This window comes from Coloeus monedula, assembly GCF_965178545.1.
Source record: "Coloeus monedula genome assembly, chromosome: 6".
In the NCBI taxonomy this organism is placed as follows: domain Eukaryota; kingdom Metazoa; phylum Chordata; class Aves; order Passeriformes; family Corvidae; genus Coloeus; species Coloeus monedula.
Window position 1 is genome coordinate 49,379,968 of NC_138786.1, and position 25,165 is coordinate 49,405,132.

At 39.0% G+C, this 25,165-nt stretch overlaps 1 protein-coding gene across 2 annotated transcripts in view; it reads right to left on the minus strand.

Annotated features, from left to right (window-relative positions):
• Positions 1-25,165, minus strand: part of BTBD7 (BTB domain containing 7) — a 56,059-nt gene that overhangs the window by 13,286 nt on the left and 17,608 nt on the right. For both annotated transcript variants that reach the window (XM_082284492.1, XM_082284491.1), the window contains exons 2-7: positions 24,053-24,238; positions 17,915-18,994; positions 4,491-4,699; positions 3,049-3,124; positions 642-802; positions 180-323 (exon numbers count right to left, since the gene is read on the minus strand). In XM_082284492.1, the coding sequence (XP_082140618.1) occupies positions 180-323; positions 642-802; positions 3,049-3,124; positions 4,491-4,699; positions 17,915-18,994; positions 24,053-24,134 (1,752 nt within the window). In that variant the 5' untranslated portion in view covers positions 24,135-24,238. The remainder of the gene's footprint in view (positions 1-179; positions 324-641; positions 803-3,048; positions 3,125-4,490; positions 4,700-17,914; positions 18,995-24,052; positions 24,239-25,165) is intronic.

Below are 25,165 nucleotides of genomic sequence, written 5' to 3' on the forward strand. Positions count from 1 at the left end.
TCTGACCAGTTCTAGAGACTTGAGCCTGATGATCAATCTTGTAAGTCTTGTTAAATTGAAAATGTTAGTATTTTAGGCCAGTACATGTAAAGAGACACAAAACACACCAAAATCTTTCCCTGTTTACAGAACCCCCTGATGACTCCAATCTGAGAACAGTCACGTGTTGCTGATATTACCTTAGCCTCCTCCACATACGGTGAGAACAGTCTTGGCCGCACATATATTCCAGCATTTTTTTGCCGCAGCCAGGCATTTGACTTTCCACCTTCTGATGTTGGTAGCATGTCTGAAGGAGGAGTACTAATCAGGCCTCTCTTCATCTTTAAGAATCAAGAAAGAGTTTCATGTTTTTTAAAATATTAATATGGTAAAAACTTGCAATAAATGCATTTTTTACACTGAATCCTTACACCACTGATTTTTCTTTAGCCTTCTGATAGATTTAAAGGACACAAAATCTAACCAGAGAAAGCGCTATACATCTATTACTCTCAATGATAACATTTTAGAAGTTAATATTTAAAATAAATAAACAAAACCAACACCCACCAAAGCAATAAAACCCTCACACCTGAACACTGTAACATGTGAAGTACAAAGAACCCAGAGATGGTATTTGTATGAGACTACTGACTTACTGCGTCACTCAGTACTTCACTATTCATGGGTAAGATGTGCTCAATGCGGACAAAAGGTAGAAGTGGAGACAGGATCTCCCTCAGCTCTTCAATGTCAAGATCTCTCCTCTTCACACCTCTTTTATTCACACTGTGAGCTGTACCACTGAGTAAATTAGGCTCTGTGGGAAGGAGACATGTTAAGTTTACATGAGAAAGTTTAAAGAGGATAGCGAGGGCATACAGGAAGTGATAGAAAAGGAAAAAAACCTCTCATTTTATATCAATAGTGCTCATCAGCACTGTTCCACAAAACTAACAACTGAACATGGCACTTAGTGCTATGGTCTAGTTGACAGGGTGGTGATTGGTCAAAGGTTGCACTCCATGATCCTGGAGGTCTTTTCCAATCTAAGTGATTCCATGATTCTACTTCATGCCTTGAAATCTTATATGAAGCATCCACAGAGACAAGTTCATTTCATACAAGCACAGGTCATTTGCACAGCTGCCAGTTTCAAAGTGTAAGCCAGGCAGAAAATACAAAGATAACACTTGGGATAAACACTTGGAAAGCTCTATTAGGAGCTATGCTATGAAAACATTTGTACCTCCCTGCTAGCAGTTCCCACAAGGTCTCTCTCCTGTAGCTCCTTTCCCTTTCCCCAGCAGTTTTCAAAGACACTTTCTACAAATCAAGGTCTGAAGAGTCCTCAGGGATACATAATTCTAGCTTCCTTGTGTAACCCACCTCAGTAACATGTCAAACCCAGTCCAATTGCTCTTAGGATCACAGGACACCTATTTGTGCCAGGAGTGGGTATCTTCCTTGAGACAGCAAGATGACCATGTACCCACATGTGTATTTTAGGTATTGTGACCAACCTGAATTTGACTGGCTTCCCTCTCTGAGGGAACCTGTCAAACATACCCACCCTCCCTCGGTACATGCAGCTCAAGTTTTGTTCACAGCTCATTACATTCTCTAATGCATTGTGGCATTTTAGTGACACCATCACACATTCAGAGCTGCAATATAAGGAGTGCCACTGAGGAATTTAGATGAAATTACTAGACTAAATCTGCCCCTAATCTGACAGAATGTGGCATCACTGTTATTTCTGCTTTTGCTTATTGTGTTACCTGATGATCCCAGATAAGAGAAGTGAGCTGTTTACTTAATGAATGCCAGAGAAAGAAGCTGTGCAGTGTTCCCAAAGGAGCAGCTTCTGCCCCAGTCCAGGTCTGTTACTGTTTAACTAGCTCCATTATGTTCCAATGTGCCCTAGGACAAACACTTGGAAAATCTTGTTTTGGAAATAGGTTAATACTTACTCAGGTCACTAGAAGCACATCCTTTAACTAACTTTTTGTTGCATTTCGTAAAACATGTCCATGACAAAGCAGTTGTATTGCAAGCAGTAACAGTGGATTTCAAAAGCATGGCCAGCCCTCCCAAGACAATAGTCACACCAGTAGTGCTCTGTCTTCACTCTGGCAGGTTCTTCCCTTTCTGTTCCTCTTGTGGCACTATGTGACTGACACTTGTAGTGCAGATGAACTACAAGATCCTTATATTTGTTATTTGGGAAATATATGTTTAACCTACTTTCCATATCCAACACGTGTGAGATTGCCCTTGAAGTTACCACTCTAGGCTCATAAAAATATATTTACATCTACTTTAGGGAAAACACTGGTGCCACTTGTTGGCTTATTTCTCTCTACCAGATTCCTGTGAGAGAGACACACTCAAACTGAAGTGAAAGGCTGACACATTAAACTAAGACTGCTGTAAGAAGCCTGCATAAGAAGATACTGCAGGGTTTTTTTATGTGATGAATTAGTTACAAGAAAAATAATTCTGAGACAACAGGAAACCAACCAGACTTCAAATGAGATGATCATAGAGACTGAAAGGACCTCTAGAAGTTCAGTCACAACCAAGACCATCTTCCCACACCTCCCCAGCTAAGGCACAGAACATTGCCCTTCACTGCATCCAGTTGGGATGTGAATACCTCCAAGGATGGAGATCCCACAACTAATGTGGGCAACTTGTGCCAGTGTCTGACCATCTCCACAGTTTCTTGTATTTCAGTTAATGCCTCATCTTGTCCTGGGTGCCTAGAGAAGAGTGCTGCTCTATTTTCCTTGCTTCCTGCCATTAGATATTTATAGAACTTTGCTAAGATGCCCTCTAAGCCTTTTCTTCTTCAGGCTAAACAATCCCATCTCCCTCAGAATGCTGTGTTCTCATTTTTTAGATAACAAAACCCTTAAAGAAAGGAAGAGCATTTGCTTTGTTTTGACTGTACTATGGACAAAGTAGACTGAATTTCCCTATGTTACAGACGACTCACAAAATAGAACTGCCATAAATTTTGGTTTATTTGGTTTAGTATTGCACGGTTCAAAGGATCCTCACCTCGATCTGCTATCCTCTTCATCAATTGGTGTTCTCCCCATTTAATCAGATATTTAAGAATATCCTGTTCACTTGCCTGTAGAAACAAAGTCAGTAATCTGTATATGCTTAGTTTAATGTCACATACACACACACAAAAGAAAAAAAAAAAATCACAGGTCTTTTACAGCTCTAAAGAAACACAGCTGTTCCAAAGCATGAAGTATTTGCACTTTATGATCTGCTTACCACTTTCTCCTAATATTTTAAGCTGTACTACTGGTATATCACCACCATAATTTCTAGATTCATATTATTTACTGAATCCCTAGGAAGAGGAAGAAGTTTTCCACAGAAGGAAGAATTTTATTTAGTATGGAAACTTACAGGTATAAAGTTTGAATTACTAAATTTAATTAAAAGCGGCAGTTCTACCTCTGAGTGTTTCGAACTTTTGTTTAACATTACAAATTCAGCATCTGCCAGCCTGAAAAATGATGAGAATAATCAACCCTATTAAATTATAATCTATGTGAAAATTTTTCAGTAATACTATAATTAAAACAACTTTGCTTTGTTCATACCTATACACGTGCTGACCACTCAACATTCTTACAGAAAAAAAATCATGTACTAAAAAATTTATCTATGTAATTTCTTAACAAGTAGGGTAGGAAATTTAGTCATAATATAACCTCTTATGGAAGATCAACACTACTGTTAACTGTAATATCTGAAATGTTTTGAGTAAACAAATCTTTAAAAGAACCACTTAAAATAATCTCTAGCACTTACTTTTTTATAAAGGATTAAGATTGAGATGAATGCAGTTAAAAAAAAAATCTAGTAATCTTTAAGCTATAAAAAATTATTAAAATCATTATAAAGCTATCTCCTCTGAAGAGAAACAGCAGCAAAAACCCAGAATCTTTTTATTGGCCAGTACCGTTCTCTCTCCCTAAAACCACACAATCACTGAAGGCAAGTCACAAAAAAACCCCTAAATTCTGCAATACTTGTCAGAGAAGGTATTTTTCTCTCTCCACAAAAATAAATCGAGTTTTCTGATTTCTAGTTTATTAGCTCCCACTGCCCTAAATTACTATGTGTGTTGTTACAGCAAAACTACTCCCACCACGTAATTTTATAAATCTCTTGTACAGGCAAGGCAAATGTTAGGTTCAGAAATGTGTTGTTTAAAATAATTTGCATCCATTTATAAACCATTATTAGACTTCTAAGCAATAGCATATACCACATTTGGGTTGTGTTACAAGCCAAGAACAAAACAATTTTCTTAATCACTACTTCCATTTCATTTTTTTACATATTACAGAAGGAGTGCTTAGTGTGTACAAGCCTGCTTCAGCCTACAATTTAGAATTAACTATTCCCAAGCATTTCTAGCAATGGTATAATACATCCTTCTAGCAGGACCAGGTGTACTCTGCAATGCAGGTTACCTGTAAATAGTCAGACTGAATAGCTGTGAGCAGGTGGTCCTTGCTGAGTTCATAGAAGACCTCTGAAGTCATGACCTGGGTAAACTCCTCACAGAGGAAATGTAGTGCTTGGCGATGTACCCACTTGGAACCGTACGGCTGAGAGCTCCACTTCAGAATGGCAATTAAGGTGTCCAGTGAGATGCTCTCAGCAATAATATCTTCACAGCCTACAAAACAAGGGCAACAATCAGTGATGTTGTTACAGAGGCACTTTGATCCTGAAGGAATAATACACGTGGCTAAATCTGTAATATAAAGGGTCACATGACTCCCAGTGAGACTAAATACAGAAGTGCCCTACAGATCAAGGTTGAAAACAAGGTCATATTTTGACTAAAAGTACAATAATTTTAACAGCGGTTTAGGATTCCAACTACAGTGTTATTTACCTTTTAAAGGCACATGAAGCATCATGGCTGCTAGCATGCCTGGATGAAAACTGGAAAGCTAGTTCAACCCAGCCAGAATCCCCCTTTGGTCATCTGCGTGTTCAACATATTTTAACATTGCACATTTGAGTCTGAGTCACTAACGTTTGCAGCAGATTCACAGAAACCTATGAACTGTAACAAAGGTGGGATTTCTGTCAGTATCACTTTGCTCATGGACCCTCCTGAGACAGACCATGCAGAGGAGCAGAAACATAAGCTGTGACACTGTGTTGGTACTCAGCTACTCGGTACAGGATGAGGGCAGCAAAGCATCATTTTCAGACTCACAGAGAAGGCAGGAAGCAGTGGATAGCTACTCCAGGCCACCACGATGGCCTCAGTATCCAGCAAGACACAGAGGGTGCCAGGACAGGGAGCACCTTCTCTGACAGGGAAGCAGAAGGGAGGCAGACTTAGGGGAGTCTTCTACAGTTTCTTCCTACTCACTGCTTTATTAAGATCTACTCTTTCACAGGGTACACGTCTTCTGAAGGAGAGAGAGTATAGTTAAAACTCCTGAAGGGAAATGGACCAGATTTGGAAGAAATGAGGGAAGATATACTGTAGGAGGGCTGAAAACATGGGTACCTGGGGCTATGGAATTAAGAAGATGGCACCACAACACTTATAACTTGAAGTCTCCAACAGCACTCTGTTGATTTCATGTGTACATCTAGTTTAGCACAAAGATAGCAATTTAAAGAAAAAAATCCTCAGAATTATACATTCCAGTCTCAACCCAGTACAGCCACAAAATTACAGCTGTGCTTATGCCCATAAGAGGTCCCCAGACAGTTCAGAACTACATGTCTACACTGCAATTTTACTTGTTATACATCATCATTTTTCTCTCAAAGATATCTAAAAACTAAACTTTGTTTAGGGATGTGTATCACATTACTGAGCTCTTGCACTAAGCTGAGTAAAGAAGCGTTTAGCACAGTAATCTCAGCCCTAGTCAAGACAAAGACGGGTCTCCTGATGCTACATATTTTTGCACTGGTTGCATACAGGTAAAACACACTAGCAACAATTAACAGAAATAAAAGAAAAACCTTACTTTTCTACATAGGACAGCACACAGCATATATAGTATTCATTCCATTTCCATTGTAACTAATAATGTGAAAGATATGTTTCTAAGGAGTAGGTAGTAACAGGTGAACACATTTCTTCAAGTAGGAGGGAATTTGTCAAAGGAGCTATTACTTAGAATTAAAATCACTAAAAGGGAAATTTAAACAGGAGGGTTAAGAAGGTAGTAGAACATGATACTGCTTATGAATTTACCTGTCCTATTAGACACACGTATTTGTACCTAATAGTATAACAACCCTATATTTGGAAACAATCTTTATTTAATTTCTAAAGTAATTTATGAGAGTAATGTCTGTCCCCCAACAGTAATGCATTTTACACCAGTTCATATTTAAACCTAACTTCCCTCAACAAGCAGATGGATGATTTTTTTTTCACATGCCTGATTCACCTGAGAAAAGGAAGACTGAATGCAGCCATTGACAGAAGGGCTACCCAAAACACACACATTTCTGAACAATGCAGCACATTCAACATTACACTGTGCATCCCCAGACAGACTGTACATTTGCTTCTTTCAAAGAGGAGAGTGTTGAGTCATGTTTCAACACAACTGCTTTGTCCTTCACCATTACTGAAATAGTATGGCACTTCTCAGACCTACCTGTTTCCATGAGGTTACATATTATCATTACTACAACTAGTAAGAACAGATGCCTCATTATAGATATGGACCTCTAACCTGCACGGCAAGCACTGGCCCCAAGCGAGCAGTGCACAGGCAGCAACGATGGGTTGGAGGCACTTGGAACATCACTACAGTCATCACCAGTACACGTAAGAGCAGAGGATGAGAATGTTCTGAAATGCACTCCATGGGTTGAGGTACAGGTTACTGAAGCTGCCCCCTCTAGACACGGGAATTCCCCAGATTCCTAAAGTCTTAAGTCTTAGAAACTTCTGGTCAAGAATCTGAGAAAGAGCCTTAAACAAACAAACAAGAAACAACTAAACCATCGAAAACACAACCTATCATATAAAAAGCTCAAAATACTTCAGCATACGTCACAAACACGAGTACATGAAGTCTGAAGCTTTCCACTTCAGGATCTAATTTTACTCCAACAGCAGAGGGCTGACATTGCATTTAACTTCCCGCAGTCCCTCTCATCTTTCCTTTTGGGGCTCAAGAAAGGAAAACGTTAAGTTAGCAGCAAACCTGGCACGTGAATGAAAGTTAAAGGTGACTAGTTGCAATTTGCTAAAAAGAGGAGTGTGACTCCCATGAATAAGAAACACAATTGTTTGAAACAATTCTTTTAGGGTCATCTGCACTCAGCCTTCCCCTGCTGAATCCTAACACAACTTTTTGCATGCAATTGCTCTGCTTGCATGCAAACTGACTTCAGCAGCAACTGCATCCCTCTGAACTCTAAACATCACATGTAAGGACTGCTCCATTTCAAAGGCAGTAAACTCACATACTGAAATCAGTCACCAGGATACTCAAACTGCAGGAGTAGAGACTTATCTCAAAATTAATGCCATTCCTAGTATTTAATCTGACATTAATTTTTCAAATAAAGATGCCTGCCCTGTGAAAAGACATGAGAAATGCAGTTCCAAAGATGTGAGCAACAGCAATTTATAGAAACAGTACATCAGCTCAGTCTCAATTCTTCTGTCAAGTTCAATTATTGCACAACTAACAATAATATGACATCAGGTGAAAAGCTCATTAAGGATGACTAGCAAACGAAACAGTCTTTTTCCCCAACTAATTTTAGCAATGGGTCAGATGTGTGGGATTATTAAAAGTATTTCTTCTGAAGTAAGCATAAGGTAATAATTAAAGTGGTTTTTTAACTTCTAAATAAATTGGGGCAACCCAATTCTAGCTATGGAAGAAATCCAATTTCCTTTCTTCTTTGGCAGAAGTCTTTTCTGCTTTAACAATCAGACACTTGGCAAAAAAAGTAGCCATCTAATAGCCACACTTTTGCTCTTCAGAGTGGAATAGAGCACTTTTTTCTTGTGAATACTATTTTTTTAATACTCAGGCAGCAACAGTCTTCCCAAGATCCATCTGCAGTGTCCCACAAGCTTCTGTGACCACTACTATCCTTCAGAGATTCAACCTGGAATTTACAAAAAGGAAAGATAATTATCGCATTTTGCACTAATTATGCTATTCCATGCACTCCTTTTGCTGGATGCCAATGGACAATGCCTACAATCAAGTCCTTTCTGCTTCCACAGTTCTCTCTCAAATGCAGTTCCACAGTCCTTCCAGACTATTAGAAATAGCTTGAGCCTACATTTAGCATTCTAGCTAGCAGCTTAGGATCAGACAGTTGACAGACCTACTGAAGACAAGTGCCTTCAACAATCAGCAAAAGTGGCATTAAGCAAAGCTACAAAACTGTTAGCTTGATTTAACTCATTTTGAGCTGAAGACCTTCCCTCTAAACTTGTGCACATCAGTGGAGCCAAGGAAAAAAAAAGTAGTAAGAATTCATCTTAACACTGAACTGAAATCTAGAAGCTATTAAATGTTTATTAAGTTTGTCACATTAGGAGAGACCACGCTGGCAATCACAGGAACCACAGTTTTTGAATTTATTGGCAGGTAGAGAACAGTTCAGATGTACAGCCTGCAGCTAGTCTGGACTGCAACACGTTTGGAAGTTCCAAACATGCCTGTCTCATCCATTCATGTGCATCCTTGCTGCTCTAACCAAGAATCTCAAAGGAAGAGAAAGAAAAAAGGACGATATCATTTGTCCAGCTTCTTTCCCACATCTTATAGACCCAGAGCTGCAAATATACCCTGTACTTGCTAAGGATTCCTTAGAGGGTAGCCCATGCTCACAGGCTGTGGAAGCAGTCATAGAAGCTAAACTCACACAGTGCTATTAAACTAGATTTTCTCCTTCTTACACACCACATGTCCCCTGTCTCTTCTTCATGCTGGTGCTTGGTGGCCACTCATGAGCTAGCCAACTAATTTCCATCAATCCTGCTTCCAGCAACATCAAATTCACAATAGCCCAAACCCTACAGAGAGCACAGAGAACATAAACAAGGAGACTACTGCAGGAGGAAGGGCAGCACTACCAATCAATCAGTGTTAGATTCAAGTGAGCTCATACACTTGAGAGACATGGCAATTGGAATTTATGCTCTCCATGGCAGTACAAAAACAGTACGAGCAAGTCATGAGACTTACATAGTACAAACAGGAACTACCTTTTTAACTAGTTATCACAGAAGCAGCAACTCCAACAACCTCTACCTTGCTCTAACTGTACTGTGAACAAGGATCTTGTTCAACTTCCACCTTTTGGATGCAGGCATTTTCCCAGTCTATTAACGTTTATTGCCTCCTGGCAGCGCTGTACTCTCCATCTTCATGGAATGCTACAGGTTCCTAGCTTTTCAACGTTTTAGTGCTTTTCTATCTCCTCCTGAAACTATTTTTAAAAAGTACCTTTAAAAGCAGATTAAGTTAATTGATAACTGATGCCAAGCCTGGAATTTGCAGGTGCACTGTTTCCCACATCTTAGACCTCTGAAGTAGACATTCTGGTTAGTGAAGGTGTAAAACTATGTGAATGTTTTGCAGAAGAGAAAACAAGACCTAAATAGCACTGGAGATTACGAAGTGCTCAATGGGCCACTGCTGAAGTCTATGGCCAAATTTGTGATGTTTTTTGAGCTATTTTTAATCCCTCTGCTGATTTTTCCAAGCATAAAAATTTAAAACATGCATGTAAAGCCATCCTTGAAAGGCTGGATTCAAAGTACATCTATTATGGCATTGTTAATGTATAAAGCATTATGGTTTGCTTTATTCAAATACAAAGCTCATTACTTCATAGCAATTCAATTAACTGTTAAAGCAAAAATAAAATATTATCTGAAGGTAAGGTCAAGGCAGCATTTTGTGCTACTCTTAACCATTTTTCTTCAGTGAAAAGTCTTGAATCGTGTCAAATCCAATACAATATATTATTCAGTTATTTGAAATAATTAATTAGAGAGCAGACAAAAACTATGCAACTTGCATTATTTAAAAATAATTTAATTTACGATACAGTTATAAAGCTGTTAAACCTTCTAAGATATTAACAGCTGGATTTTTTAAGTTGTAAGTTTAGCCAGAAAAACAAGGTAATCATTACATGTTTAAAGCAATCAATATTGGTGGAACAAGCTCTCTAATGTTTTCTCTCCCAAAGGTGAAAATGAATTTACTGTTCTGCTCCTGCCACAGGCAAAATGCATGAATTTAGGAAGCCTGAAATTTGCACCCATGTGCATCCTAATCTTTAGCTTCTTGCAGCCATTCAGTTGGTAACGGCCCTTGGCTGGCTTCAGCATTCCTTGAGCAGCACATCAGCAGCACCAGCAGACAGCAAAGCTGATCCAGCCTAAACAGAAAACCACCATGGGTCAGAAACACAATGTGCCAACTCAACCATAACAAACCAGAGGGAGAACTTCACATGGGAACAACAGAGAGCTGAGGGAGGAAGAGCTGATGTTTAGAGTGACCACCACCAACCACCACCAGTCAGCATTTAAGCCACGTACTTCCTAGAACCTGGTGGCTGAAAGAAAGACCTGAAAACAGTGACCAGCACTGTTTCTCTATAAATTATGACATTGCAAACAAATTGTATGTGCTCTGCTGCAGAACTCAGTCAAATTCTTTATCCTTGCATATAACCTTGGAATGCAACTGGTATACTGGAAGATCCTTTCCAGTCTTCATAATATAAAACCTAAGCAATAGTTTCAGGCTTGAGTGCAAGTAAATCATTACAAGGAGACAACAGGTCAGATGAGCTTCTACAGGTATACTGGTGATAAAATGAAGACTAGGGAAAATGTGAGCCCTTTTCAGAAGGGAACAGAAGACTCAGTTAACTGGAACATGGAGGAGGCTGAGGGGTTAACAACTTTTTTACCTCATCTTCACCAATAGGTGTTCCAGCCACACCACCCCAGTCACAGAAGGCAAAAGCAGGGGGAGAATGAAGAACTGCCCACTGTAGAAGAAGATCAGGTTCAAGACCATCTAAAGAACCTGAAGATGCACAGGTCCATGGGAGCTGAGGGAACTGGTGGATGAGGTGGTTAAACCACTATACATCTTACCTGAGAAGTTGTGGCAGTCCAGTGAAGTTCCCACTGACCGAAAAAGGAAAACATAACCCTCATTTTTATAGAAAAAAGGAAAACTGAGGGAGCTACAGGCCAGTCAGTCTCACTTCTGTGCAAGGCAAGATCATGGAGCAGATCCTTCTGGAAACAACACCACCAAGCTGTGTGGTGCAGTCAATATGCTGGAGGGATGGGATGCCACCCAGAAGTGCCTTGACAGGCTTGAGAAGTTGGCCTCTGTGAACCTCATGAAGTTCATCAAGGCCAAGTGCAAGGTCCTACATGTGGGCTGGGGCAATACCAAGCACAAATATAGGCTGGGTGGAAAACGGATTGAGAGCAGCCCTGAGGAGAAGGGCTTGGGGGTCTTGGTGGATGAGAAGCTCAACATGACCCAGCAACTCAGCCCAGAGACTTTATAGCACCTATATACCTAAAGGGGCTCAAGGAAGCTGGAGAGAGACTATTTACAAGGGCATGTAGGGATAATGACATGGGAGAATGACTTCAAACTCAAAGAGGGCAGGTTTAGATTAGGTAGAAATTCTTTACCGTGAGGGCAATGAGGCACTGGAACAGGCTGCCCAGAGAAGCTGTGGATGCCTCATCCCCAGAAGTGGTCAAGACGAGGCTGGATGGGGCTTTGAGAAACCTGGTCTTGTGAAAGGCACCTGTCTACAGCAAGGAGGCTGGAAAAAGATGATCTTTAAGGCCCCTTCCAACCCAAACCATTCTTTGATTCTATGATTTAAATTAATAGTTACTTAATCATACACAATTTATTTCAAAGCTCCTTTGAGCATTCCTACTGCACTGATATGTAACTGACACACTTGCACTAATCTCCCAATACATTTATGTGTATTTAATACTGCTACTGTGGGATTCCTGGCGTTTCAGTCCTCTATGATCAAGAGTACTTTTGATGTCAAGCAATATCTGCTTCTAGATCAAAGGCTTTGCTACTCAATATGGCTTTAAATAAAGCTTCTAAGTTCTTATAGTTGTCAAGAGTAAATGCAACACCTAAAATAAAAGCAAAGGAAAACAAAAAGTCTGAATTTGAGTTAGTTTTTGTCAGTCTTACTTTAGAAAACTTTTTTGCATCAGTTGACAGAAAAGGTTCTCAGGCAAAACTACTTCATAAGGTCCCAGTATCCAAAAGCCTATCACAGAAAAACATTCTGTACCACAGCCTCAGTGGGACTATCCATGACAGTAGGCAACAAGGCCAAGATGCAGTAGAGGATTCACATATGTAATACAGCTATCTAATAAAACTAATATGCCTCAAGTCAAACTTCTCTGCAACAGCAGGGCAGTACAGTAAGACGGGAAGTGGGGATTATTTTAACAACGTGTGATGAACAGGACTAGGGAACTGATCTGGTGTTAGTAACTGTGCTACAGAAGAGCAAGGGGTAAGTGATATTAAACCAAATCTTTGTGAGTCAATGTGTTAAAATGATTGCACCAGTACAGTTGACAGAGAGAAGCAAGGTAGCATGAAGACAGAAAAACTGCAGCAGACGACAAAAACAGGCAGCCAGAGCACAGAAATGTTCCACTAAGGGATGTGCTCCAACCTCCTGGAAAGGGCTCTAATCCTCACAGCCTCTGTGAAAGCCCTGAAGAGCTTCGCTTTTGATAGTAACAACTACCAGAGCACCTCTAAGAGCAGTGCCAGTCCTATTAGGTAACAAATGGGTTTCAGTATGATCAGCTCTATTATCCACATATATATATATATATATATCACGACCAGATATGCTTGCTGATTAGTGCATTTACTCAAGTAAGTTTATTCAAAGACCCATTTCAGTTTCTCTTGTAAGGTAAGTGGCAATCCTCAGCTGAAACAAATCAAGATGAAGGCAGAGGAAATTCTAGATAAAGGTTGCCTTGCTTTACTTGGACAGTAAAGGTTCATTGCATATGCTATCACTGTCTTCATCACGGGGAAACTATCTACTAAATTACCATAGTCAGAAAAAGGAGTATCACGGTGTTAGGAATGGGAAAATTTCCATGGAAATAGTCAAAGCTGAATCATCTGCTGCAACTGAAGAAAAATTACAACATCTGGATACTTAGAAAGGTCCCTGAAGACAAATCAAACTAAAATCTGTTGAAAATAAAAACAGCTGATCAGAAGCTTTAAAATACACCACTTCACTTGACACTCAGTTACAAACACCCAGGCAAAACTGAGTACAAGTGAGAAAAACGAATTGGAAAGAGTATCCACACTCAACATAATAAGCCCAAAATATTTTCCAGGAAACCAAGGAGACAAGCATTAGCAAGTTTGCAATTGGCTAGCAGGAGTGAACTGAAACAAAAAACTTTAGATGAGGGTGTGGAAATCCAGAGAAGAAACTTAAGACATCAGCTACTGAGAAAGCCAGCTGATGGAATCAGTCAGTACTTGGGCAGAACTGGACACCTGCTGCACCACAGAGTGGAAAAACACTGTCAGAGGTCCAAGCTAAGACATTTCAGGAGAACTGCCTGCTCCAACACCTACACAATGCTGTCTCTTCCTGCATCACTCTGCATAACATCTAGAAGCCAGATGTTTGAGTGACAGCTTCCAGCATAGAAATCTGCTAGCTGTGAAATCAGGGAATGGGATAGACACTACTGAAATTAAGATCTCCCATCTTCCTCACGTTAAGTATTATAGTAAGTGAGGACAAGTTGCTACAATTAAGTCGGAAACAAGAATGGCGGTCACAACTAAAGCACATCTTTAAGTGATCTCAGTCACGTGCAGGCATATAGTTTTCCCTGCTCAAATAAGCTTTAATTTTGATTGTAAGACTATACCAGAGCAGTTCTTCCATGTCTGCAGAGTACCAAAGACCTAAACATGAACTCTGCAAATTAAGTATGAAATTATTAGATTCCGACTCCACTGGCATATACAGATCTACAGAGCGCTTACTACTTTCTCCTGTAGCTAGGGAATGCAGCACCAATTTGTAAAATCCTAATTAGGTGAAGTTAACATCTAGAATTTCAGTATCTGAAGAGGTGCCAAATCTACATTTTCTAGTATTTGATAATTTAATAGATTTCAACACTTGCTGATTTTACTGCATTTCTCCCCTATATATAACAACAGCTTCACCCCTCAACCTCACTACTTTTGTGGTCAGAAAGGGATTTACTACGGAACGAAGAAAATCTCTGAACGTCACTACATCCCTCTACCTCCTCCCTATGACCATCCCCAAAACACTACAGCTCCAGTTCATCCAGAGGGCCACCTAGACCGAGCCTGCACTGCTGCACTCACTGGCTTCAGCCACCCAAGTGTGCTGCTAAGGTGCAAGCCCAGCACAGCTCCTGCAGCTGCCTTTCTTTTACTCTCCTAGAGGCAGTACTAAGGGAATACTCCCAGGAAAAAGTAGAGATCTTGTTACCACTGACTCATGGAATATATATTCCAGAGCAGCACTTCTCTGTAGTGCATTACTGAAAAGGGTGCCAGTTTAGGACATGCTGATCCAAACATGCTCAACTTAAAGAGAGCAGAAACAAACTCAGCACCAAATAAAACATCAGCTTGTTTTTCAGTAATTACTAACACTGAAAATAAAAGCCATTTTCCTATCTATAACTAACTTTCTCTTTGAAGATCTCTATCTGTCAATGCTTTTCTGCGTTGATATAACCAACACCGCTTCCTCAGAGCACTCCCAGACCACAATTGTTCAAATTTAGTTTCCAATCTGAGTAAAAGAATTGCACCCTTTTCATTTATGAAACAGTGCATAATTATTCGGTGTCTCACTGAGGGTTTCATTCACCATTTAATTCTCTCATTAGTATTCCCTGAGCATGTGAAATCCTTGTAGCACTTGTATTTATGTGCACTCACCAAAACTGAGAAATTTCATCACCTCTTCAATTTCAACCCATTTTCCTTTTTTGCTTTCAGCTGATCCAGAGAGTTATTCTCAAGTACTATTAGCTTGTGCATATCATACAGAAATTAACTGAACACCACAGTTCAACTGTGGTAAAACTTCTTGCCCCTTCTGAAACATTAAGTTTCTAGGTGTACTGAGAGGGAAACAACAAAGGTAAGAAAGGTGCAGATAGACAAGAGAGGATCTGAAGGACTGCCATGATGATGATCAAAGTGCTGGAGAACCTAGCCTACGAGGAAAGACTGAAGGAAGTTAGGTCTCTTCTCCCTGGTGAACAGAAGGCTCAGGGGACCTTGTCACAGTATTCCCAGTCAGTATTCTTGTCACAGTACCTTTAGGTACTGTAGGGCAGCTATAAAAAGGACAGAGGTTCTCTTCTCACAAGAAGCCACATGAAGATGACAAGGGGCAACAGGTATAAGTTGCACTGGTAGACATCTCAACACAAGATGTTTTTGCAATGAGAATCATTCACCAGGACAACCTCCCCAGGAACACAGTACAGTCCCCATCACTGGTGGTTTTCAAGAAGTGATTGGACAGAATGCTAGATAATCTCACCTAGGCTCCCTTTCTCACTTGGATAGATGGGACCATATGATCTTTGGAAGCCCCTTCTAACCTGGGCTGCTCTATAATTGGATGATTCTGAGCCTAAGAACAGCCCAATTGCATCCTGCAGCATGTTGCCTCAGAAAACACATCCCCTTTGATTTGTGCCAGTTTTATTGCAGCACAATTATTTCAACTTTCAGCATAATCTGAAAATTAGTTTCCTAATGGCAAACTCTGCATGAGCTACAGTAGTTCTATTAGTTTCACATACTCTTATCACTCTCAGTTTCATGTAACTATTAGGAGAACCCAATAAAAATATGATCTCTTCCTGCAGTGCTTATAACTGCTCTTTCCTGTCCACTCTTTATCAAGTTTCCTATTTTAGTTAGAACTACTTTATAGCTTATAATAGGTTTCAATCTTGTCAAATTTAATTTGACATCCAGATCTACTGTAAAAAGCTACTTTTGTTAAAAAAATTAAACCAGTTTAAACAAATTATGTTGCTGATATACCAGTGAGTTCCATTTTCCCTTTCTCAGCTCAAAAGCAAAATTCTTATCCCGCATCAGCAAGGCCTGAAGCAATTCCCATACTTCATTATGTATAATATGGCCACTAAATAGCTCAAACATCAACAGACAAAACTGCAGGCAAAGCTCCTGCCACCACAAGAAGTACCATTAGTTCACTGATCAGTGACACCTTACCTGAGATTGCAATAATTCAGGTCAGGAGTTGTATGTTACTAAGATTTGAGTGATCTTTGAGAATAATGGAAGTAGTAAAACTTTCTAAACTTTATGTCTCAAAATACTGGCTGACCCTGCCTTCAGGTCTGTACATACAGATATTAAAGACCTAAGACTAGTGCAATTAAGCTGTTTAAATTTACCTTCCAACAGCAAGATTGCAGAGTTGGTGTCTGACATGAACTACAAAAACAATCATTCAAGTTTACAGCCTTGTTAATATATAGGGACACTTCCTAACACGGCTGAATAATTCCTCCTCTCAACAAGGATCTCTCCTATCTTCTCCTGGTAGTTTACACCCAAAAATGGATTACAGAAAGCAGATAAGCATTAGAAATATCAAGACCAGTTATACATATTTGATCTAAATAACAATCTTCTACAATGATGCACCATATAACTAAATCTCTTGCACGGCATTTCTTCTGTCCCTAGAAAACAGATGCATTATTGACAACTTACAGATGGAAAACAAATTCCATTTCCAAAGGAGCTGTCAGCCACAGATAGCTGACAATAAGCTACTTACTGTTGTAAAGTATTTGAACCTTGATAGTGTGCCCCAGCCAAACCATTTTTAGTTATTTTTACCAGAGCCCTCAGAGAGTGAGCAGGCTGGAGTTACCCTCACTAGCTTCACCAGGCCTTCCACCTTCAGCTGCAGCACATCAGCCCCAAGAGGGTTTTTAAGCTCCAGTCTGAAGGTTTGAGGGGAGAGGTGGGCCAGACTTATATCTGCTCCCTGTCCTTTGCTGTCTCGTTGTTTGCATTTCCTGGACTAACTTGGCTGCTGATCACTGGATGGGCTTTGTTGCTGTCATCATCTTAATGCTGCTTGCCTGGATCAGGAGCCCCACCTGTTAGAGCCCTCAGGAATTCATCAAGGACTGAAAGGTAAACTGTGCTAAATTGGAAAAGAATCGGGAAAGAAGAAGCTGAAAAACTAAATACCAAGACAGCAAGGAAGAGATAAAAAAAGGACTATGCTGCATTTGATTAAAACCAATCATATTATCAGGAAAAGCACGTGCAGAGCTCATGGACGGAACAGAGAAACCAATTGAGCAATGGGAGATCTCATGCACAGCAATTGCAAAATGTATACGTACTGTATTATGTAAGTAGTGTAAAATGTATAAGTAGAGTAGTATGTAAAAGTAGGTAGAATGTAGAAGTAAGTAAAATGTGTAAGTACTGTGTTATGTAGACGTAAGAAAATGTATAACTAGAGTGATATGTATAAGTAGTACAAGCTAAGCAAGTGAAATGTGTAAGTAGGTAGAATGTATAAGTAAGCAAAGTGTATGAGTAATGTATTATGTCAAAGTTGTGAGATGTGTGAACACAGGGGTATTTTAAACAATAAGATCCTTCTGCATAATCATACTGATTTATTGATCAGAAGGCATGAGTTCCTACAACTTACACTGCAAAATTGCTAAAACTTGTTCTAATAAGGTCATATACTCTACAGCAAGGGCAGTAGTACGTACCTTGTGCAAGCATGTTAAACTCCAAGAACAGTGCTATATGATAAAGCTCCATAGCTTCTTCAGCCCTAGTCATGTTTAGTTTTCCTGCTACAAGAGCCTGAACTTCACTTAAACTGCCCACTGAAGGACTGGAGTGCAAAACGGAGAGGTCCACCACATCTGTATACATACAGTTCAAAATGACCTTAGCGTATTTTTTTGGTATGATAGATTCATCCAATATAATTCTAGTTGGAGTTCGTAGAGTTCGGTCTGTGATTTCTTCACCAGTTCGTATCCTCCTCTGCAGCAAGTGACGGAAAAAGGGAGATCGTGATGAAATAATAGCTTTGTGAGCTCTGAGCTCTTCATCTAGACAGTTCTGGCTTCCACCAAAAGTTTCAACTAAGTCAGAGTTGGATGAAAAGCTAAGAACCACATCGTAGTAGCACATATAATCAAACAGTGCGCGCATGTCAACATCTAAGGAATTTGGTGTTCCAAATTCTTCACTAAGCTGCACAAGAATATCAACATTTTGGAATCTTGAATCCTCCATTCCAAACTCGCCCGTATAAAGGTAGTGTAACAAAGCAGAAAACATAGGCATATCTATGCCAGCTGTGTTAATATCCATTATTATTTCTGCCCCATACTCTGGTGAGGAAGAAAGCAGCGTCTTAAAAAATGGACATCTGGCCGCCAGTATCGCACGATGCACAGGAAAACAAGTTTCTTGAAATATTAAGTCTACATCAGTACAATATTTGTATTGATAAAGTTCAGCCATGTCTTTTTGTAGCGTCTTGGCTTCTGGTCTCGCCAAATTAGCTTGTAGATAAAGTTCCTTTAAGGCTGATGTTCCTTCGTATTCTTCTACTAATGCATTAACATCTCTGACATCCCAGCCTGAGAGGAGCTCGCGCATCTGCTTGGCATGGTCAGCAGATCGGCTCGATTTCCGACGCTTAATGAATTTCTTTTTGAGGGTGGCAAGGCCAGAGGTTTTCTTTTTCTTGTCTTGAGGTTTCTCATGGCCATGGTCAAGGCTATACAGCTTTGATTCACAGCCAAAACCTTGATGAGAGTAGGAGGATGTCCCTAAAAGCAAAAGGAGAATTGAATACATTTATTCTTTAAATTTAAAAGGAAGGTCCATAAAACCTAAATGCTCCATCAATGATACTGCAAGTCACACAGTTACTCCTTCTCCTCACATCAGATAATACTGTAACTGAAATACCTGACTGAAGCCTTTTCTGGCGATTAAGAACAAAGCCTTTTATTTGCATCTACAAAGCTCATAGTTTGCTGGATTTCGGGATGTTTTGGGGTATGGTTTTCTTTTGTTTGGTTGGGGTTTTTTAAAATATATTCAATTTTAAGAACTCAGTGGTGCCAGTTGATGTAGCTCTATAGCATATGGTACACTTATCTAAGCAGGAAGAGAGTACTGCAGTTGTAACATTGAAAGTGTAATTGTATTAACTTTTTAAATCCTAATATGTCAGTGAAATACTAGCAATCCCCCCTTCAAAGTGTTTTTCAAATTCTGTTCTAGCATTAAGCATCATTAAAACAATAGAAGCATACCTGGCATCAGACAGTCCTAGTCACAAGAATAAAAAGCAAGAGAACACAGTACACCAAAACACTCAGGGAAACTGAGGACAACTAATTATTTTCAGTGCAAATTTAGAAAGAAAAGTAAAAATCCTGTCATCTGATAATCAAGTAATGCCAAAGTCAAACACATAAAATGGGCTCCTTTTCACAGAACTACAAATACTAATTTGTGCATACACACCATCAAAAAGAATATGGAGAAACTCATACTGTATTATTAAAGATTTCCTTTGAACAGAGCATTATACAATTGAAGTATACATATAATTATTTTTCTCCTCAAAAATAATTTATAGGGAAATTATACTATGAACTAACACTGATTGCAATTCAGTGAGAAAAAAAGGAATTAGAGTCTGCATTTTGACGAGTAATGGAAAACCTAAGTAGTGTTTTAGAGAAAAAAAGGAGTTAAAAAACCATAGCTTTAATGTGAGAGTCATGCTTCTGTTTAACGGTTATTTTCTAATTTAAGTTTATTTACAGGGCTTTCACTCTAAGCCAGATGGTAAAGAACCTCAGACATGACAAGAAAAGATAAAAGGAAGTACACAAACCCAACTCCCACTTCTGGACCAAAAAAGAATGAGAAGAAAACATTTGCAAATGCTACACATATCAATAACAATCACAGGTTCATCTGAAATAGCGTTTGTCCATTTTCTGTCACAAACAGTTAACATGTTTCCATTAGTACACTTGTGTAGCTTCACTACTTGTTGCCTTTTTTTTAATCTTTCAAAGCCCATTCAAGAACCAGAGCTTTTGGGGCCTTTTACAACTTGTTCTATCACTGCAATCTCACAGCTCCACCTGTTTCAGGGTGATTCACTGTGATGCTCTTTCGATAGTGATGTTATGGGCCAGTCTGTCAAAACACACTGCTTTCAGTTGCCACATGATTTCAAGTATTTCTTGAACTTTGAAAGACACTGGAGTAATTCAAAGCTGTATTTGAGACTAAGGCAGCTGTAGCAATCTAACAGTTCTGTAAATTGTTTTATTGTTTAAGTCTCAATAACTAAACTTACACAGTGGTTTTTATCTCAAGCTAATTAAAACTCCCACAAATCACGCAATGCAGTGGTTTTATGATTCTTCTATTAGTGAAAACTCTGAGAAGGAACTTTGCTTTATTTGAGGAAAGACATCTAACCTTTTTATCCAAGTTTAAAATTTGCTTGATCAGGCAACATGTTATTAATCATGTTGAAATTTCAAGAAGTGAAAAGAATACAAATTTAAATGAAAAGAACAGGAGTAACTCAAGAAAACTTCAACAAAGACGTTGAGCTGCAAAATTTACCACAAAAATTCCTTCCACATGCTATACTAGATATGACAATGGAAAAGCAGAGATTTAGCCTCCTGCTGACAGAGACAAGCGTAGAAGTTCTGCTTCATTTGAAATTTTCCTTTTTACAATGAAAGTAAAACTACACTATGGTCCCCCTATAATGACAGATTCTGTTTCCAGAGAACATGCCAGCTCATTTCTACTTGAGGTACATTGGATTCTAATGGCAAATTTGAGTGCAGAACATTCTCTAACATTCCACTAAAGAAAAACTAGGACACCGCAAGTCTCAATTTTTTCTTCCCTGAAGGCTGCTGTGAGGTATTACTTGCACATGAATCACCACAAAATACTAAAACGCCATTCAAACCTTCGTGTACCCTGAGCTACTTGCAAGATTTAACTTTGGAAGTACTGCAAACAGTTCTATTAACCATTACAAACAGATAAAGAACTGCTACAAAAGTATCACCACACAACTGCTTTTTGTAAGAAATAGAGATGCACCATCATAGCCTCTCTGGGTTCCCAACAGCCGGTGGCTCCATATCCCTCAAAGAAAGAATCTGGAAGAGAATATTTTTGGGCTGCCTGCATTCCTTCATAAGGCAGCAGCATTAAAAGTAGGAAAAAAATAAATTATTCCCCAGCACTACACTAAAAGACACCAATCTATTAAATGCTGTTCCAAAGCAATCGCTATTTCATGCCCCTAGACCATACCCAGCTTTGGACAGACAAATATTTACAGAATCAGATGACTGCCAAGAGGAGCTACTTGGGAACTTGACAATGAAAAATGGGATCTGTTTAGTCCCTTGCATGCCCACATATTTTAATATCTAATTATAGAGCTCTACTTAAAAAAGCAAACATCTTGAACAGATGTACCACCCTAAGAAATGGCGTGAAATCCTCCTCCTGAATGCTGCAGACAAAACACCAAGGAGATGACTAGTTAAGCTTTTGCTAAAACAAAAGTATTATTTTCCAGTAAGTGCACTACACTATTTTTAACTGATTTGTCTCCTCTTCATAAACTATAAGCAAATTAGGATGAAGTCAACTAACAATAAGAGCTCATACCATGAAACTACTGTGCTTTGCCATACCAGTTCTCAGACCTTAGCATTCATCCTACAGTTAGCAGGAAAGATGGTGCAGGGCTTTAATGGTAAAGTAGCATGTCTAAAACAAACCCATAGGCCTGAATCCAGTTTCCAGGAATAAGGCAACTAGTACATATTATGATGCAGCTATGATAACTCTATCCCCCAATTCTGCTTCGGGGCAGTAAATAGATCTAACACCATCTACATTAAAAAAAACCCCTACAATACCATAAAAACAGAAATTCCCCCCCCAAGCAAAGGAATAAAACCCCACAACACCCAAGCACCCATACATGTAAAAGCTGATACATCATTAAAACATCATGATTCTGACAAGTGATGAAAACCTCAGCTATCAATTTTAGGATACATCTATTTTCTACTGAGACAGCTACAAAAACCAACCATGCAAACAAAAATCAAAATGAGAAAGAGCCAAACACCACAAAGTGGGAAGAAGAGATGTACACGTTGGGATGTAGATAGCACACTCACAGAACCCCATAGTATCAGGAGATTTCAGCAAGAATTTTACCCAGAACATTCATCTGCCTTCCCTAAGGTGAGACAAGCACATGCTTTTAGGCTTTCCTCAAAAAGAGCCTCAGCCACAATTTCCCATAGGTAACAGGGGTCAGTAAATTTATTGTGACATACTATATAATGGGTTTCTATTTTGAGTTTAATAATGAAGAGCATCAACTAAACCTTCCACATATCATGTAGAAAGTTTCTTGGGAATTTAATGAAGCCTTTGGAACTCTCTTCAAATCTGCTCAAAAGGTGTTTCAGCCTGCAAATCTGCCTGTTTCAAGGCCTCTAAGGGTTTCTCTTCACTCAATACAGTGGCAGATTGAAAAACACCATGACATGTAAGAAAAGCATTTTAGCTGCATTTTAGAAAGCATACATGCAAACTGGAGCAAATCTTTTACTAGTTAGCTATGATACACTGAAAATATTTAAACCCTCGGGGGAAACTTTACAGCACAGATATCCATGATGTTAGGACTAAAAGTTCTTCCTTGACATGCTGTGACAGCACACACGGAATTTTTAGTCAAGAGCACACATCCTTAAATGCAACAGTTTGTGGTCTGTCCTCAGAGCTAGGAATGCCACAAAAGCTGAGAAAAAAGAGAAAATTTACAAAGTGAGTCAATTTTCCCTCTGCTAAGGATATCGCTCTGCTTTCAATGGTGATTAAAAAGAGAAGTAACACTGAATATCAATAACTACTTATGCAGTGTTGCAAGCTGAGGCATAAAGGAGAAAAGCATTTATAAACTATTGATGTTATTTACTGCTAAGATCATTCTTCAGGCTGTCAGGGTTGGGGTTTTTTTAAGGAATATTTATCTTCTCAGAGACTGCCTTCTTTCAGATTCATAACATAGATGTTTATTATTTATAGGGTGACAGTACTTAGATCTACACTGAGGTCTTTTTGTACTAGACTGAAAAACACATAAAGGTAACGCCTGCCCCAGTTATGACTGGGATGAGAAAATACTTTCTTAAGGGCACTTCAACACATGTCTCCAGCTAAGCAAGGTCCTGGCTTGTAAATAATACTGTTAGGACAGTAAGTAACTTCATTCCCCATTTACAGGCACACAAAAAGGAAGAGAAGCTGTCTTCAAGCCTGTTTATTACCTTAACAGGTTTATTACCAGAGATATCCCTTCTAGCGGTAAGGAGGTAATTGACTTGGACACAATGTCAATACTACAATGAATACTGATGATCAAGAGTTTCACATGCTCTGACACAGTTCCACAGAAATTCTGAGGAAGAGTATAAAACAGTATGAATATTAACAGAAAGCAACTGCTCTTGAACTGGGAAAACTAGCATGCATGGTTTAATGATAAAAAACTCCATTTATTTTATTTAAATAACCTGGCAAATGTTTACTTGCAAAAGGCAGATCAACTCATTGCATACACAGGCCAAAGAGTTGGACAGCACCAAATTTCATGCACGATTGAACTTGAACGGATTCAAACTGGTGACCTAGAAAATAAAAGCTCTACATAACATTTCTGCAAGCAAATCAAATCCAGTGCATACACAATCCACCAAGTCATTTTTGTAAGTGACAAGATAACTGAAAGGAGTTACCTATGAATGTCTGTTGTGCCTGTGAATTTCCCCCTACCCTTGGGGAACACGAGTGAGGGTAGTTAGATGCATTAGCACCCATTTTCTTCAGTCACTCAGGCATTCCGCCTGCTGGCTCTTCAATGTATAATCCCATAATCCTTTATAAATCTTCAATCCCAGGTCCAGCATTCTGTTCCTCCATTTCTGAAGAACAAAAACGCCAATAAGTTACTTCATTATTTGTCACTGTTACGTGATTTAGATGAAAAAAATTCAGCTTCCAGCACACAGTATTTTCATAAAATAAAACCGCTAACACTTTCAAGATAGCTTATTATTTGAATGATTAAACCAAGGTCAGACACACTTTTTTCCCCCCACAATAACCTGTAGTTTTCCAAACCATTCACAATTCATATGATAAATTGCAACATGCAACAGGATGGCTATCAAACTTTTAACTAAGAAATTTTCAAGAAGTTGGTCTAGACTAGGTAGTCTCCTTTGACTATACCAAGAAAGAGTTTTCATACATGTTTATACCTATTTCCACATTGTTAAAAAATCCCAAACTGAATTATACTGATTGAGAAAGCTAAACAAGTCAGTCCTGTTGGAGGTTATACCATCATCACTGCTTTCAGCTGCATTTTTATTCATAACATTTACATACTTCTCATTCAGTACTGCTTTTCAAATTCAGACTTGAAAAGACCTAGAAGTATGTTTAAAATAGCAAAAATAAGGCATTTAAGGATTCACTGAATGTTTTTTGGGCATTTGAAAACACCTTAGAAATCAGTTCTGAGGTAATTTGAACAAGGATTCTTTGCTAACATACAAGAAACATTCTAATTTATTCCAATATTAGCAGTGTTAAAATATTAATACAGAAAAACGGAAGTTACCACATGAAGAACTGCTACTGTCAACTGAACACCTGTGACCCCTTCCAAAACACAAACATGCATATAAAGAGTGATACACAGGTGAAGCCTATACCAAGAATCCTTTAGATTCCCTTGAATGTTGTTAACACAGATTTGCTATATGCTTCCAAATTTTCTTCCTTTCTTGGTAGTCTCTGGCATGTTAAATTGGCCAGGAAAGTGACACGCAAGTGCATGTTTC